Source organism: Strix aluco, chromosome 4 (assembly GCF_031877795.1).
Source record: "Strix aluco isolate bStrAlu1 chromosome 4, bStrAlu1.hap1, whole genome shotgun sequence".
NCBI classification, from domain to species: Eukaryota; Metazoa; Chordata; class Aves; order Strigiformes; family Strigidae; genus Strix; species Strix aluco.
Window position 1 is genome coordinate 93,370,900 of NC_133934.1, and position 17,775 is coordinate 93,388,674.

General features: G+C 49.2%; 1 protein-coding gene across 4 annotated transcripts in view; it reads left to right on the top strand.

Moving 5' to 3' along the window:
• SLC8A3 (solute carrier family 8 member A3) overlaps nt 1–17,775 on the top strand; it is a 149,207-nt gene that overhangs the window by 108,393 nt on the left and 23,039 nt on the right. For 2 of the 4 annotated variants that reach the window (XM_074824318.1, XM_074824320.1), the window contains exon 3: nt 14,450–14,556. In XM_074824318.1, the coding sequence (XP_074680419.1) occupies nt 14,450–14,556 (107 nt within the window). Of the gene's footprint in view, nt 1–14,449; nt 14,557–15,480; nt 16,034–17,775 lie in introns of those variants that run through there. The other 2 variants (XM_074824319.1, XM_074824321.1) reach the window with 2 other exon arrangements.

A 17,775-nucleotide genomic window follows, 5' to 3' on the forward strand; every position in this document is an offset into this window, starting at 1 on the left:
AAAAAGAGGAGGTTTTAGTGTCTCTTAGCGCTCTGAGGATTTCTTGGCTCAATACATGGGGCTGGGCCCTCTCTCTTTCAGAACTGAATCTCAGCAGTGCTAAATGCTCCAAAACCCAGATTTTATCCTGAATTACACCTGGGCAATCTTTCAGTCTTCAGTGGGTCTCACAGATGGCCAGGAGAGCCTCGTTTAGCCTGCAAAACTGCTATTATTTGTGCTGAGGCATGAGGAGGAAAGAGTCCAGCTTGACTGTAAACTAATAACTCTTGTCTCTAATGAAAGCTATTTCTTTCTTTGGAGCCTGTGAAAATTTGATCTGAAGCAGTTGGGCTAAAATTAAATAGAGCCCAACGCTGCCATCCTGTACAGTCACACTCCGACAGAGCAAAGTCATATGTGAAGCTCCAAGGGCTAGTAGGGACTGTTACTATCATTGCTTTTTAAAGAGATGGCAGTATCATTAGAAGCTTTTTTTCTCCTTTTTCCACAGTCACAGATCTCTAAATGTCTATCTCTGTAGGAGGCACCAACTGGTAAATAAACATTTTTTTAAAAAAACCCAAAAAAACAACACCGGATTATTTCTAATTTGTTGGAAGTGGGATGTGACCTGGTTATCTGTAGGTGTGTGTGGTTGACAAAGCCAGCTTTTGCAGCTGCAGGCTGTCTCTTCTGTAGACCATCTCTAAGTTCTCCATGGGGGGTTATTTCCAGCTTCAAGGTGGGCTCTGCAGACCCTTCTCAAGATTAGGACAGTGAAAAAGTCCATGCCTGTTGTTTGCAGGGGTTCGCAGGCTCTCCTCTACAGCTGTAGGATGTGCAACTCACCTTCAGCCTTGCTATGAGAGTAGGGCAAATGATGCTTGCCCAGGCAGCTTCATTTCTCCTTTTCCAGTGTCATGATTCTGAGTCTTGGACAGCTCAAGTGGAAGGGAAGTGGCTTTTCAGACTACTTCAGAAAGCCTTAAATGTCTTCCTCTGACCCTTGCTCAGGCCCTGGCTCTGGGTTCAAAGACCCAAGCTGGTGAGCTCCTGCTTGGTGGCACCCGCTAACCCAGGAGAGCATGTGTGGGGTAGGGACCTGGGGGGCCCAGGGCACTTCTCATTGCACTCATGCAGCCTCTGTGCACCAGCAATGCTGCTGCGGATGGGTCACAGGATAGAAATAGGCTGCTGTGCAGCAGCATGGAGCCAGCACTGGGCTGGGTGCGAGGGGTGTTCCCTGGCAGTGGGGAGGCCAGGAGAGTGCCCTGGGAGTGACCGGGGGAGCTCTTGCTCATGTGTTTTATTCCTGGCTGCTCCAGCTGATTGCTGCCTACAAAGCCAAACAAGTCTTTGATATCCTCTCTGCTTCAGCTCTGCTTCTGGAGAACAAAGATAAGTGCAGCCTAGCTACAGGTGCAAAGCCAGGGGAGAACCTCAGACCAAAGAGGCATATGTTCAGATCCAGTTTGTGGGTGATCAGCATCAGTTTGAGGGGCTTTTAGCACTTAGAGTTTATTACTCAGCATACATTCTACCCCAGTGCCTTTCTGGGGTAGCTAAGGAAGTGAGTGGGACTGTGATGGCAGGGAGCAGAGCTAGGGACAGCATCTGAAAAATAGAATAAGCCACTGATAAACACAGACAGACACCCTGGTAAACAGACAGACAGAGCAGAAGGCTCCTGCTCCTGACAGTCTCCCTGGCGTGTAGCAGTTTCCTCGTAAGAGCTCTGACACTCACTGCAGGGCACATGTGAAGTGAGCTGGAAGAAAGCAGAGGCTGGAGCAGGGACCGGGGAAGGAGCAATGCTCAGGCACCAATGGTACTGCAACCCAATCACGTTCTGGCTGGACAGAGAGCTGGGATGGGACCTCCTTTCAGAAAAAATAAAAATCAGCTCAAAAAAAAATCAAGTCCACCTTTTCCTTTTTCTTCAGGAGCTGAGATTTCAAGTCCTAAGTCTTCTAGGTCCCATAATGGGAAAGACTCTTGAAGGTGTCAGGGAGTTACATTTTTAAGGTGAGAGGGCTAGGAGGGCAAAGGGGGAGCTCATTAAACAACAGCCCCTCCTCTGAAACCACAAGGGATTTGTTGTAGAGGTCTGCATGAGGTTTTAACCTTCAGAGCAGTTATGTCATGTTACTAAACCTCCAAAGATGTGATTACTGATGCTGGGGTGAAGAGTGCTGCACCCAGCACCAAGCTGGGTGGAAGACCAGGGCTGGGAGAATGGTTATTCTTTGTTATCAGGTTGCGGTTCTAACAAGATGGAGAAAAGTATGTGAGATCAGCCTGTAAACCCAACATTCAGTGGGAGTAAAATAGGATATACACCAATGTGTATCAGGAGTGTGGCTGGGCTTTGTCAGGACAGGTCAAGTCAAACAGTTGTTCAGTGGTGCAGTCAAAACTTGGGAGAAGACAGGGCATCATTTATTAAGGTCTGAGGTGTTGAGGGAGTTGTAATAGGAGAGCTGAGACAGCAAGAAGAGGAACAAGTGTTGAGAAGCATGTTGGGATGAGGGTGAAGGGCCTTGACGCTAACTCTTGTCATGAGGTAGAGAAGGCAGGAGGAGATTCCTGTCTGTCAGCCAGGGACCCCAGGAGGAGTTCAGACTGCCTCTGATGTGGATCAGTCAGCAGGCTTTCCAAAAGCACTTCCCACTAAGCAGGATCCACATGTGAAGGCTGAGATGGGGCTAAGTGTTAGGGTGGAAATTATAGCAGTAAGATGATAGAGGAGTATGTTGATTAAAGGAGAGCAGCTTGGGCAAGTGAGGGCTGTGCAGGCTGTGGTATGTTTGATGGGGCCATGCCAGCATGCAGCACTTGTTCCTGTCTCTGGCTGAGCCGGGCTGTCCTGTGAAGGGACCGGCTGTGGTGAGGCATGGGAGCGACTGGCAGCCCAGCTCTTTGGGAGGTGAAGCTGGGTCACTGACAGAATTAAGTGAGGCTTGAAGGTTGTCCTGCTCCTAGATTTAACCCTCTGTAACACTCTTCTTCATTGTAAAGCTGGCTGTTGACCTGATTTTTGTTCAGTTTATGAATAAGGAGGTGGCTTTTTTATGGTCTAAAGCTCTGGATACTGGAAGTAGAAGCCCTACAGAGCTGGCCTCCTCCTGGAACCTGCAGCTCCTCCCGAGGCATTTGCTCCTGGAAACTAACAAGTGGCCTTGTTTGGTTTTCCCGGTGTGTTTTCATTTGATAAGAAATAGAACTAAAACAGCCCCAAAGAGCAAAACGAAATAGTGTAACTGAGTATTCTCTACCCTATTTTCAGTGCTACAGAAGAGGAGAAAACAGTGAGCCCGTTCAAATGCACGGGGCCTTGGAAAAAGATGCATTATCTTGGCTCAGTGTAATGGTTGGATATGCAACTTTGATGTTACTGCAATTGCAATTCGGTGTGCTGTCCCTTGTCTTGGTCACAGGAGGCCTGTGACTGGAGCCAAAGAACCCCGGCTCTAGCTCCTTTTATTCATATATAATAATTGTATCTGCAGCGTGCAGAGCGGGCTCGTTTCAGGCTGGCAGCTGCACAGCATTGTTTGCAGCTCATTAATTTCCTACAGATTGCTGCCTTGCTGCTCCATTGAATGTAGGCAACTCCAGTGACTGGGCTGAACGTCACCCTGCTGAGCTGAAAGCACTGCCTGCACGGCTGCGGGGGAAGAGTGGGGCAAGGGAGGGGAAAGAAGGACTCATGAGGCTGATGTCCAGAGAGGTTTGTGACAGGAAAGTTTGCTTCGCTTCCCACCATTTTTGATGTGCTTTGAGCGCTGAAATCTGGGAATGCTGTTGTGTGCAGGAGCCAGGGAGAGGTCTAGGCAGGCGTGAGGGCTTGAGATATGCCAGCTCCCACGCTGGGATTTGAAGGGAGTATTCTGACCTTTCTTGGAAAGCCAGATTTCATTGTCAGTGCAGTAAGTGTAGGACAGTGAGCCTTGGCAACAGCCATGTTAAGAGGGGCCCTTGGTCTCCACTTATGTTGTCTGTGCTGCCAGTATTGTGGACAGTAGGTGCAGCTGCACCTCTGGGCTGTGCCTGTGGCTGATGCCAGCCTAGGGTGATGTGGATGTGGCATGGGGGAGATTGAGGACCTGCAATCCCTGCCTGTAATCCACCTTCGCTCCCACCACAGCCTGGCTCCTGTGGCAGTAGGACCAGCAAGCTGAGGTCTCTGTGGCCATCAGCCTCCCCTTCTGTGCTGGGTGGCTCGTCCCCAGTGTGCCAGCGTGCCCCTGCCCTTGCTGCTGGGGAGCCTTGGGCAGCTCTGTCCCCAGCTGTGGCTCCCTGTCTGCCTCCACTGTCAGTGGCAGAGACAAAGCCACCCCAGCTATGCTGGGAGCCAGCTGAGTACAGAGTCGATATGAGCTCGTGAAGCAGCATGGCAGCAGCAGGACACAAATGGAGCTCCCAGAGGGCTGCTTTTGGCACTCAGGCAGCAGTGGCTAGCGTGTCTCTGCTGAGATGCCATGCAACACTGCAGGTTTGGTTTTGGGCACCCCACATCAGAAGGTTTTTGCAAATTCATTGAGAGTTCAGAGAACTGAATTTTGAAGAGAGATCAAAGAAGGCTGTGTAGAGCTCAGCTGAGCTACAGCCAGTTGTGGGTGTCATGCAGCCCTCCAGAGCTGTGCCCAAAGAGGAGGATGTGGGTGGTTGTCCTCTGGATGTCCAGTGGTGGATGACCTGAGGGTGCAGGGGGTTATCAGCACTCACAGGAGTGATGAGCTGAGGCAGGGATCAGTGCTCAGTGCATGCCCCAGGGCAGCAAGCACAGGTCGATGTGGGCATGTTCTCTCAAAGGACAGTGCCCGAAGGCCAGCTGTTTGGGTCTCTTCAAACCTGCCGTGACAAAGCACTGAGCAATGCGTGACAGGGCCACGCCATGGGGCAGTGCTGGGGGCTCACTTTGGCTAACAAGCTTCAGCAATTTTTGCCCGAGGAGGAATTTAAAGTCTTCCCAGGCTGGTGAGGGTTGTTTTGAATCTGGCACTTCTCATTCCTCAACTTCCTCTCCCCCTCTGTCCCCACCTTCTTGTCCTCGCCAGCATCTCCATGGCAACCCTGTTGCTGAAGAATAGAGAAGACATCTAAATATAGCTTCTAAATCTCCATGCCTTCAGTGAAAAGTCTAAAAGCAGGGGGGACAGCTTGAAGTACTGGACGGCTAATACCAGCCAGTGATGAGTGTCTTGCAGGTGGGAATCAGGAGCACTGTGGTGGGACAGAGGTCACTACCAGCTGAATGCCAGCTTTGTGTTTGCTCAGGACATCTCAAGGGGCTTTGAGGTAGTAGAGCCTACCCTCCAGGGCACTCCCACTCCCACACACACTGTTGGGTTTTGGAGCCATTCTCTAGAGCAAACAAAAGCATCTCCAGTACTTCATTTGACCATCAACATCCATGATGGGTTTTGACATCATAGGCTTTTGTTGCGGTGTGTTAGACTAAGCTGGAAGCAGAAAAATTTAAAGACATTTGATAAGGAATAAATTCTCTTCCTTCCTTTGTTCTCCATCATCTACTTTTTCTTAAATTTTGTACTGTGTGATGACAGTGGGGTTGTGGGTGAGGTTTTGCTCTTTTTAAAATTCCTGTCTGAGAGAAAAAGGGCATAGCATCTTCTCAGTGAAGCTGTTCCCCTGGGAACCTGCCTAAGGTAGGGAGGAGAGAAATGTCCATGCCCAGGGCCCTGGCACTGCTTTGCACCTACACCAGGCTGATACCCACCAGAACTGTCTGGTTTCATGGGCTGCCAAGTTGAATTATTGCTTGTACGAGACAAATGCTTATTGTACAGACCTCAACAAATAGCTCCACAGGCTGTCAAGACTTTGTCTGCTCTCCCCTGGCCCTGAAGCATCAAGTCTCGTAGGGTCAGCAACAAAAAGCTGACCTGCAGCAGGCCAGGCAAGGGCCCGCTTGTGTTTCTACATACAGCTTCAGTATCTGGAGCCAACAGGCTGGAAGATCAGCCTAGATTTCTTTTTTTTAAGAGGAACTTAAACAAAGATTGTAGCTGAAAATGTTTAACAGGAAAAAAATAGCTTTATTAAACTGAATAAAGAAAAAAACCTGTGGAGCTGGGCTATTATGCTTGTACAACCCAAGTTAAATATCTCAACTCAGCTGATCAGCAGTGTGGACTCAGCTGAGAGACAGGGGGTTTAACAAACTGTGTCTTTCCCCTCTTTGCAGAAATTCTTAAACAAAATTGTGCCATCTTTCCTTGAAGAACTCTACATATTAGAGCATTTTATCATGTTTGAACAAAGTTAAATATAGAGTGCTTTGGAAATCTGCTTGTCTGGCAGGGCTGACTACATTAAGGAAGCTCCTGGAGTGTTTTTTGGTGCTCCCCTACTATGCCCTTTCCAGCTCTTCAGGGCTTCCGAGTTGAGTGTGAGACATTTGCCATTTACTGTCTCTGGTGCTGATTCCCATGGCTGACACATGTGGATATACAGCATCTCTTGAGTTGCCCTGAATAACATACCAGGTAATTAAGGATTTTTTTTTGCAAGGCCTGACAGTGCTTAGTGGGCTCACCTGCCTTCTGCTTAGCAGCTCTGATTTCTCATTGCTGGTACAGTTATTTGCACAGGTACAAAGTAGGTGTGAAACACTGTCATGTGAGGTTGGCAGCATTTCGTGGTTCTTTGCAGGGTTGGGTGGCAGTGGGAAGTGAGGAAGTGAGGGCTGGGTTGCTGTGCAGGAAACAAGCACAAATTGAAAAGTGAAGATGACCACAAAGTGACCCTTTTAGGTTTGCCATCCAGGATGGAGGAAGGATAACAGTTAGGCAAATTTATTTTTTTTTAATTTGGATTCATTTTTTTTACCGGCTATCACTATAAATCTTTTACTGGTAACACTTTAAAGTTTTCTAATACAAGTAAAGACTTTTAAAAATATGGCTTTAGTCTTGGTAATGTCCCTTTAATTATCATTTGTCAGCTACTAAAGCGTTTTCAATAGTTCTAATGGAAACATGAGCCAATTTACTAATTAGCCAAGATTACATGGGGAATACACGAAAGGAAAATGCCTTTCTGTGTCAATATTTCCTCCTTTAGCCCTTATGAAGACCTGGTGTGATATGAACAAACTGCACTGCCAACAGCCAGCCGGGCAGTACCCCCGAGCTCCTGGTGGTCCCGAGCAGAGTCCCACACAGTCCCAGGGAGGTGGGCATGGAGGGGCACACAGGGTTTTGGACTGGAGTCCTCATCTCCACCTCGGGGTACAGCCACTTCTTGCATTGTGTCTGCATGGTGTCTTCCTCAGGGACCTTTTCCCCCTTCACTGTAGCAGAGATGGATGTTTCTGGTCCTGGTCCTCACAGGAATAGAGCAGAGGTCCCTTGTGTGCTGCACGCATGGCAGGGATAGGGGTTTGCAGAAGGACTCTGGGTCGCCTGGGCAGGTCCCAGCCCCTGCCTGTGTGGGGAGGGACAGCAGGGGCATAGGGAGCCCTCCTTGCTGTGTGAGTCAGGAGGCAGTGCCAAAGGCTTCTTCCCCCTCCCCTCCCAAGCAGGTTATACCTTGTCAGGATTGGTGGACATTACAAAGGACTTCCTAGGGGTAAAGAATTGAAATATGGGGAAAGATTGTCCAGAAAACCATCTCTACCATGAAGCTTTCAAAAACCAGTTGGGCAAACACCTACCTGTCAGGAATGGCTTGGTGGGGCTGGCTCTGCCCAGAGACAGGGCGATAGCTGAGTGCAAACTATTGCTTCCAGCCCTATTTTCTGAGGTCTTTTGGTTCCCTAATGGTGTAAAGGAACTTTAGCAAGGAGGAGGAGATGCCCCAGAGAAATGCACAGTTCCCTTCAAATGGGAACCAAATCAGAGGAAGCAGATTAAGTTGATACTCATATGAATAAGTGATGCTTCCACCAGCACTTCAAGCTCTGTCTGCTCTCTTCCCTCACCCTCCTTATGGCTGCATCACTGTAACATCTTTCACATTAGGAGTTCAAAGCAAGTAGGGACTGTCCCCTGTCAAATCCCTGTGAGAAATAAGGATCACAGCCACTGCATGGATATAGAAACTGAAGCACAGAAGATTCAAGTGACTTGCTTGGATGGTACTGCAGAGAACCCTATTTTAATGATAAGATGATACCTAGTTATCATTGGGTTATCCCACAGGCCAGCTTGAAGACAAGAGAGAAAAAAATCCAGTTGGGGAGGTGGAGCTTCTGTCTGTTATACTTTACAGCCACTTGATCTGGTAGTGAAGCTGTTCAGGCCATTCCCCATGTGTTTGCTACACAAAGTGGGATGGCTCTTGCACAGGTGCTCCTCCAAGGTCCTCATGAATGACACAGCCAGTTCCTGGAAATTGGCCCACAATGGCTTGTCTCCAGCTTCTGTACTAACACCAGTTCTTCTGTACCTTGCACATCAATGACCTGCTTGAAACTCTATCCTGACAGTTTGTCTATCCTGTTGACATCTGCTTAGGAAATTGTTACCGATGTCTGCTCTGACCATAGAGGCTTCAATTCTGACCTGGCTGCTAGAACAAACTGACCATCACCAGTGGCTTCAGCTGGATGCTTCAAAACCTGTTCCCACCCTTCATAATCCCCATGGGAGCCAAAAAATCTTCTTTCATGGGCATGAGCTTAAGACCAATGTGCAACCTGTCTGTCTTGGTCATACTCTGGATAGGTTCCTAAATTACCAGCATTTCCTGTTGAAATTAAGATCACTCAGCATCTCCTTGGTGAGTTTAGTGAATCTGCTTTGGGATCTAATGATTCTCCCCCTTCAAACACCTCCCATCTTTGTCTGTGCTGTGTGACAGCATAATTCTTTGCTTCAAAATGGCTCAGGTTGTCCCACTCTGGCTTACTTGATGTGCAACTCCATGTGACTGTGTGCATCATATCAGGGCTTCTCTTGCTGACTTCTTCACCTTACCTGCCAGCGCTGTCATGTTGATCTATTAAATATCCGCCTCTCAGTGAGCTGGGCAAAGACAGCTCCCCACTATATAGCCTTATTTAATCCCCTCTGGTTTGCCTCAGTTGTTGACATCTTACCTAGTCAGCATTTCTGCAGTTGGACTTCTCAACGAGATCTTCTGGCAGAGCGAATAGGTACTATCTGTAGTTTTATGTTGAAACCCCAGCCCAGTGCAGAGCTCTGGGGAAGAGTCAGACTGGCACCACGTGCTTTGAACTTCATGCTGCAGGGACCTGCACCCACAGCAAATCACATGAGGATTTGGGTATATCAGGATGTGTCAAGAACACTGTGGCTTGACCCAAGGTGTATGCGCTAATGATTCACATTAATGAGTTATTAAAGATCTCCTGGTACCTTTCACTGTCCCGGGGATGTTTACCTTGCTGTCCTGGCTGCTTTCCATCCTGGCTAACAGCATCCCACCAGGGACAGTAAATCCTGCCCTTGCACAGCCCTATCTGTTTCAATGGTATACACTATGTGACATCTCCTGACTTATGCTGTTTTTAGAGCTGAGCCTTATTTCACATTCCAAAGTCACACAGACACATCCTCTTAACCTCCTCGGCAATAATTTCTGCAAATGAGAGTCTCCACACAGAGAGATACTCAATATTTTCTAGCACATTAATCAAATAACCATCCAGTTGTTGCCTTATGTGTTGGAAGTGGACGTGTTGTCAAATAAAATGATTTTATAGATTATCCTCTGTACTTCCCAGATGGGGAATTTAGCAACATCATGTACACAAAGTCCTTTAGGAGAAGATCGATGTCTGTTCATTTCATCTTCTGTTGCTTACTCAGGGAAATCTCATACTTAATGTTGGTCCCCAGAGGAGCTTTCCCATCCCTAACTTTTAAAATCAGTGATTGTTTTTAACTGCATGTTGAAAGGAGAGCCTGGACTGCCATCATCTGAGGGCTGTTGGTGTCAGCTTGCAATGACCCCAGAGAAAAAGGAGCAAGCAAGCAGCTGTCCTGACTTTTCTATGGCCAGGTGTTCCCCAGGAATGCTGGCTCTCAGCTTGCCCTGCTGTGTCACAGCCCAAACCGAAAGCATTGCTCAGACTGCTGAAAACACAACTGGGGCCTGAATTAAAGAGCTCTTCCCACTAAGACACCCTTGCAGGGGTTGAGATTGGACTATGCTGGGGCTTGGTGGTGGCAAGGGCGCTTTGTGGTTTGCAGAGTGATTCCTTGCTGCCAGAAGAGGCTTTTGGATGGCCTCTGTTCTACTCTGCTTTCGAGCTGTCTGAGGTATGTCTTGGCCATGATCAAGCTGTCAGAGAGAAAGGGGAAAGCTGGAAAGTGTCCTCCTTTCCCCATGCAGAGCAGCCAGAGGCTGGGGAATGAAAGCTGCTCAGCTGAGCAAGGTGGGCTTCAGATCCCTTGCTTCCCATTGCGGTGAGCCTGCCTGTCAGGGCTGCTGTGCCGCCAGCCCCTCTCATGCCCGCCTCTGCCTCCATTAATTTCAAGAAGCTGTCAGGATGTTCTTGCAGCAAAATGTTCCCAAAACTCCTGCACACTCTCTGCCTCTCGGTGTCCTCCTGTCACATCTCTCGCATTAACGTGATGTCTTCCTGGGGTGGTGTTACGCTCCAGCCCTTCTCCCCATCCATCTCCTCCACTCTCCATGCCTTCCGAGGTGGTAGCTCCCAGTGTGGCTGCAGGTGAGAGATGAGATTGCACAGGAGCAATCTGTGTTTTGGCCTCCAGATGATTTATGACAGCTCAGGACGCAGCTGTAGTTACGGTTGCTTTCATAGCCCTGGAGAGGAGCGAGATGCTCACAGTGGCTAGGGAAGCTGCAGACTCTGGAAGAGGCAGCCCCCACCAGCTGCAGCAGGCTGACAGGAGTGACCTGACGGGCCATTGCAATGACCCTCCATCAGTGCTGAGCTTTCCACAGTGACAGTCACCGGAGCAGCCAGCCAGCTGAGAGAAGGGCACTTTCCCTCAAGGGAGGAAGCCCAGCCCCACGCCCCCATCCTTGCGGGCTGCAGAGCAACCCAGGAGCAGGGATGCTGCTCTTCTCTCTGCCGCAAAATCCCAGAGAAAGATTAACCACTCCCCATTATGTGGCACTGGGTCTGTGAGCCCTCACCTACCTTCCCATGTCACTGCACAGTCCCTGCAAACTTCTGCTGTGCTCCTTTTCTCCTTGCATGGGGAGGTCTGGCAACACGCAGGCTCTGGAGCAAGAGCAGGCCGCGGGTGCAGTTTGGCTGGAGCCCTCCATCCCACACCACCCAACCGCGGTGGTGTCGGGATCCCCTGGCCACACAGCCCGCACCTCTGGGCTCCTGTGCTGGGTCTCAAGGCTCTCACGGTGCGGTGGACCTGCTGAGCACTCACTGGCTCTCAGCAAAGGTGGGGAGGTCAGGCACCTCCTCCTCTTTTTGGATTCAGTCAGACTGGGAGAGGGGTGTAAGGCTCTGCCTTTGTCCATGCAGGGCACCTGCAACTTTGGTCTGTGGAAGTTCTGCCCCTCACCTCTTGTTTCAGAGCCAGGTAAAAGGTCCCTGTGGTCTCCCTATGGCTCGTAGCAAAGTAGGAAACCAGGAATTTACTGGATTGTTCACCAAATTCAGACACCTTTTTTTGAAAAGCCACCTGAGGCTTGAGTGTGTGGTAGTGGTCCAGTCTGCAGCAGAGCTGAGCTGCTTTAGGAGTCCGGAGGGTTTGCTATCTTGGTTTCCTGACCCAAGGGGACTTGTTTCTGCAAAGCCAGCATTTTACTGTGTAGCTCTCTATGGATCCCCAATGTGTTTTCTTTCTCTTTCTTGACTTCTTTTTTTTTTTTTTTTTAATGTTAAAAAAAGACTACTCTAAGGAAATCTCACTGCTGTGGGACTACTTAGTAGGCTGTGTAGAGATCTCTGTACTTAACATAATGTGCACGCAGTGAGTCATTATTCCTTCAGTCCACAGCTTTGAGTATTCATTGCACAGATGAGGGGCTTGCCTGAAATCAGGCTTTCCATACACACAGCACATGGCCGGGGAGATCATCTGCCGGGCACACGTCCTCATTAAATGAACATTTCTCCTCTGCTCTGGTATGTGCACAGACCAGTCATGGGGATGAATGAGCCACCTCATGGAAAAGAAGGGAAGGAAGGAAGGAAGGAAGGAGAGAAAAAGAGAAAAAGAGAAAAAGAGAAAGAAAAGAAAGTTGCTGTATGAAAGCAAACTCAAATGTTGTGCATGCATAATATTCATTGCATAAAGCCTTAGAATAGCTTTGTTGTGATACCTAAGCTGGCCCCTGGGAAACAGGGTCTGTTTTCCCAAATTTTTGCAGACAAGCAATACTGACTAATTTGGAGCTCCTAGAATGGAGAAACCATAAGTAATGGTAATTATGAATAGGATTTTAAAAAGCAACCCACGTTCAGAAAGCACTGGCTGCTTTTAAAAATCTCACCTTCTGTTTTGTAGTATATGAGCAAGGAAAAGATCAGAGCTATGAATCTGCTGTAGGTTTAACTCAGCAAATTGAACAAGCTTTGCAAAATATCAGGGGCCCAGACAACATCTGGTTCAAAAGCCAAATTCAGTCAACCTCTACAATGAAAATGCAACAAAATCATCGTGAAGAAGTCTTAGCAGAGCACCAACGTTTAAATCAGAGATGTATCATTTAAAATCCTACATCCTTCAGGCTGGATTAGTGGAGATTGAAAGGGTCTAGAAAAGGGAAGGGAGGCTTGCTGGCATTAGCACAGGATAGGGGTAGAGCAAACACTGGCAAAAATAAAGCTGATTTAGCTTAGAAAGAAGAATTAGAGGTGATTTTTCTTGCATATTCCTTCACTAATGCAGAGGTTGTCCAAACTCTTCCCCCTATTCCCGTATTCCATCATTTGAAAGACAGGGTTTGGGACCAAGACAAAACAAGAGCCAGCACAGGGAATGGGATTTCTGCGGTCAGAGTGCAGGAGCAGTTATGACTTGAGGGTCAAACTGTAGGATGACTGGATAATTTTGTGGTCATTAATGATATCAGTAAGAATGCAAGCTGCAGTGATGACAATCAACTCTCCTATTCCGTGTTGTTGATTTTCAGGGGACTGCTGACAGTGGCAGCATTTTGATTGCAAGTCCTGCTTTTCTCCTCCCTTCCATCCCCAGCCAAGACTGGTTGTGCACAAAATGCACCAGGGGCTGATCTGAACTTTGAGGATGGACGGGGAGCGTGGGAAAGTTGTAGCCTCAGGGCCACATGTGGGTACAGAGCTGTGGGAAGTGGGGCATCATTCACTGGCAGGAGGGGGTCAGCTGGTCTGGAGGCTCTCAGGGACAGTTGTTTTGGGGTAAGGGAAATGCTTTTTATGTGGAACTGACTTTTCATTTAAAAAATGCAGTTCCAGCTTAGGGTTGGGACAGACTGGAAGTCCAGGAGACCAGAGATGGCAAGCGCATGCCGGTTTAGAGCAGTTGCATTTATACGAGCATGTAATTATATGTGCTCATCAGTGCACATGCAGACAATGTTGCATTTAAGAGGGTGTGAGATCAGCCTGGAATAAAAGCACTGATGCCTTCTGTCATGAACAAGGGATGAGGCTGCATGATGCCTTGCAGTTACCAGGAAAGTGAGGGGAGCGCAGGAGTCATTTTCAACCTGCAACAGTCAGTGCAGCCCTGGCTGGAAGGAGTCAGTGCCTTGGAAGAGCCTTCCACTCATTTCCCTTGTTCTGTTTGCATGCAAAAGCCAAGGGTCAGTGACCTCTGCCTGAGGCATGTATTTGCTGTAAAAGAAACCATGGCAGAGCGAGCTCTTCTTTGCCTACAAGATGCTCCAAGAACTTGTAAGAAATATGCTGAAGGAGAGACGTAGGATGTGCTGCCCGGTTGCTCCAGCAGCCAGCACCTCCCAGAGCAGACTGATGAAGCTGTCCCTTTGGCAGCTGATGAACCCACATCACCTAGGGTTCCCTCTGATGTGAATCGTGTTGGAGCTGCAGGTTGCAGAGTTTTCCCACAGCCCGTGCAGCCAGCGGGTGTTTGCCCGGCTGGCGGGTGTTGCCAGTAGGGAGGCAGCAGCATGGTGCCTGCAGGATGCGTGTGCTTGTGTGTCTGCTTTTGCATGTGTGTGTGTGGTGTGCGGCGGGCAGCAGGGTGAGGGAAGCCTGCTGCCAGACCTCACTACCCGCACTCTGAGCCATGTGCTGCCGTGCTGGCAACTCCTGAGCCACTTGCCGGTTTGCTGGGGGATCAGAGCTGGTTTGGTCTAACTTTGCTTTACACAGTGTGGCCTGCCATCGTACCTGTGGGTTAAACAGAAAATTGGCCACTGTCACTTGCAGGAGTGGGTCTTTAGCCTTTCTCAAGGGCCACATTGAGCTTGTTCAGTGGGTGAGAAAACTTTGACTTTCTAATGTACCCATTCAACTCCTTCCTTCCTCCAATTTTGCTTCTCTGTTCCCTTCTCCCCTTTATGACCCTTATTATTTTTCCGTCCACAGCAAAACAGTTCACATCAAGGTAATTGATGATGAGGAGTATGAAAAAAACAAGAATTTCTTCATTGAGCTGATGAGCCCCCGCATGGTGGATATGAGTTTACAGAAAGGTGTAGTACTGGCCCTGCAGACTAACGTTAACATTCTTCTTTCCTCTTCTCTTCCATCTCCTTCCTCCTCTTCTCCTCCTCTTCCTCTGCTGTCTCTCTGTCTCCAACTGCTCTGCCCTAAACCCTGCTGTGCGCACACACTGTGTCACATGGTACCCGTGGGGTGGCATGGGGAGTGATGCTGGGGCTGGGGAGAGGCAAAGTGGTGAGGGGGGCAGAGAGAGAATGATGGAGAGCCTCCCGCTTGTCCATATTTCTGCAGAGGCTTGACAAAGACCTTCTACCATCCCTACTGGAGGGTCCGAGCAAATTTTGTAGTGTCAGCGGGAAGATGCTGGCTAGAAACTCATCCAGCATCTCAGGAGGTCATTGCCCAGCCTTGGTCTTACAGGGTGTCGCAGTCAGACCTGTGTTAGAAAAAGTCAGGAATTGAGGCCTGGCAGAGAAGCAGCTCCTGTAACTTCTGAGAAGGACCCAGCAAAGGCTGTGCAGCCCCTGGTCCGGTTGTTGCAGGGTGGCTCTGGGAGCAGGAGATGAGGACAGAGAGGAGCTGACACCCCACTTTGGTTTGCCTGAGGGCTCCCAGCGGCTGTGTGCATTGCTGGAGGGAGCCAGGTGAGCTGGCAGCAGGGAGAAGGGGCCAGCCCTGCTCCAGCACTCAGGGTATTTCCATTTGAGCCTCGGAGGCATTTTAGTCCACTGTGCCCCCTCGAGGTCGCAGCAAAGCTGTCTGCTCCTGGGGAAAGCTGCGTCCTCGCTTGGGGGACAGGTCAGGGGAAAGAGGCAGGCGCTGTCGAGGAGAAAAAGCAGTAAGATATGCCATTTTGAAAATGGAAATTAGAATGATCAGCCTCCTTTGCAGCTGACAGAGCTGTAGCCCGCTGGCAGAGATCCACCTCGCCCCACTGGGGAACCTGTCTGTGAGTGCCCATCTCTCTCTCTTCTCCTCAGGCTCCCAGCCCAGGGTCCCTGCAGATTTATTATTAATTGTGAGGGCAGCAGAAGCAATTGATCTTCCAGCTAAAAACGCAGTGGGTACCCCAGGGTGGTCCCTGGTGATTTCCAGGCAGCCGATACCTTTTCCATTACCATGTGACACTGAAGAAAATGCGCTGCAGAAGTCGCCTTCCACTAACCATCAGCAAGGTCCTCTTCCTCCTTGTCCTCCCTCCTCACTCCCCTCGCCAGCCCCCTCTCCCCCTAACACCCTCCCGCTCCCCAAGGAGCAGCTGCGACGGATGCCCGTGTCCAACAGGCAGGCCAAGGAAGGGGAAGGGAGCCTGCGCCGCCGCCACTGCTGCTGCTGCTGCTGCCGCCTCGCCTCTGGCCAGCCGACCCACTGTACACGGTTGTCTCTCTTGTTGTCCCTACAGGAAGACCGTAAGGGTTAAGATAGTAGATGAGGAGGAATACGAAAGGCAGGAGAATTTCTTCATTGCCCTTGGTGAACCGAAATGGATGGAACGAGGAATATCAGGTGTGAGATCCTTTATGAAAAAAAAAAAAAAATCAGAATCAAGTCTCCAAACCCCAAATCTAGAAAATATAACCCTCTTTCTCCTCCTTCCCTTCTCTCCTTTTCTCCTCCTCCTGTAGATGGATCGACTTTTATTCTCTGCCCTCCTGTATTCTCACTGTCACCCTGTTTCGGTGTCATCTCTGCCTTTTAGAGCCCAGCTTACTTCTGATCCTCCTTTTGTGCAATGCTTGAGCCTCAGAGGCTGTATTATTTTGATTGGGTTTCCTTGTCTTGATCTGGTTTTTGTTCTGAGCACACCTTTGCGGTTCTCCCCTCTCCTGCTCCTTTGCCAGGACCTTGGGGAATGTGAAAGGCAAGAGAAGGGCGTAGTGCATGGCTGCTCCTTTGGCTCCTCCTGTATGCCCCCCTGTCCTTCCTTCTGTTGTTGCCTGCCAGTGGCATTGCCTTGGTGTTCTTGGGTCCTTATGAGGTGCTGTGAAAAGCCCAGGGGAGAAGAGGGAAGGTGTGAGGTGTCTTGTTTTGTTGGTTTTTTTTTAAAAACTGGTTCTCCCATGTCTTTCATCTGAAAACCCCCTTAATGTGTCACAAACAATCAGAGTCTGCCATGCAGAGGGTGTGGACTCTGCTGAGGTCCTACTTCATCAGCACTGAGATCTAGGATCTCCCAGCAGAGCAGGATTATAGTGGGAATAAACCCTGATTTACAGTTGTGCCTTGCCTACATGTATCTTTGTCCTTGTCTACATGTATCTTTGTCCTTGCCTACATGTATCTTTGTCCTCATACATGTTTGACCTCTTTTTCACTGAGTGAGTCTTGACATATGCTTCACCAGCTTTGGGGTGGTCCTGGGAGGGCCAAGCCTTAAACAGAAGCATGTTACAAAAGGGAATTCAAATACACCTTCTGGATGTCTGATACAGAGTAGAGACAGGCATGTGTGCCCATGGCCTTATTCCTGCTCCTATGTGCTGGTGCAGTGATGGGAACACCTGGCAGTTGCCCCTGCATCGCACAGCTCTCCCGTGCTGAAATGTCTTCTGTCTCTTATCTCGCCAGCACAGCAGCTGCCCTCTGGCCAGTCCGAGCTCCCATGCACAGCTCTGCGGGATGTTTGGGATATGCACAGCTTGCATTAGCATGACAACGTCATATAGCACGCGTGGATTTGTAAAACGTAAACCCAAAGAGGTATTCATAGTTTAATGCCGTTAGACTGCAGCCTGCAGGCAATGAGGGACATTAGGTTTCACTGTGTGTTGAGCACAGGCCCTTGGGTTTCACCAAAGTCCAACTGCCCATGAGCGGAAACACTAACCAACCTGCTGTATCCCAGGGGGGTATGTCCCAGCAGTTGATTGCCCTCCAGAGTAAAGATGTGATCATGGCTTCTAGGTAGCAGTTGTCTGGCCTCAGCTTGTAGCCACTAGTTATTTTCCTACTTTTCTTCCATCAGTTGAAAGAACTATATAGTATGCTGCAGGTTCTGTGTAGGTACTTGCTCACTATACCCATTTTACACCCAGATTTATTCTTGGGAGTTTAAGGCACTTAAGACCTTTGAATCTGTTAGCAGAATCTGTTCAGCCCTAGATCAAGGTCTTCAGCCCTAGGATCACCCTGGGATCTCCTCTCTGCATGTGTCCCTTCCCATCTACAGGGCTCCCACCTCCATCTCAGCAGGTACAGGAGGAAAATCACCTGCCTCTGGTTCTCTTCTGCTTATGCACTTGGCAGCT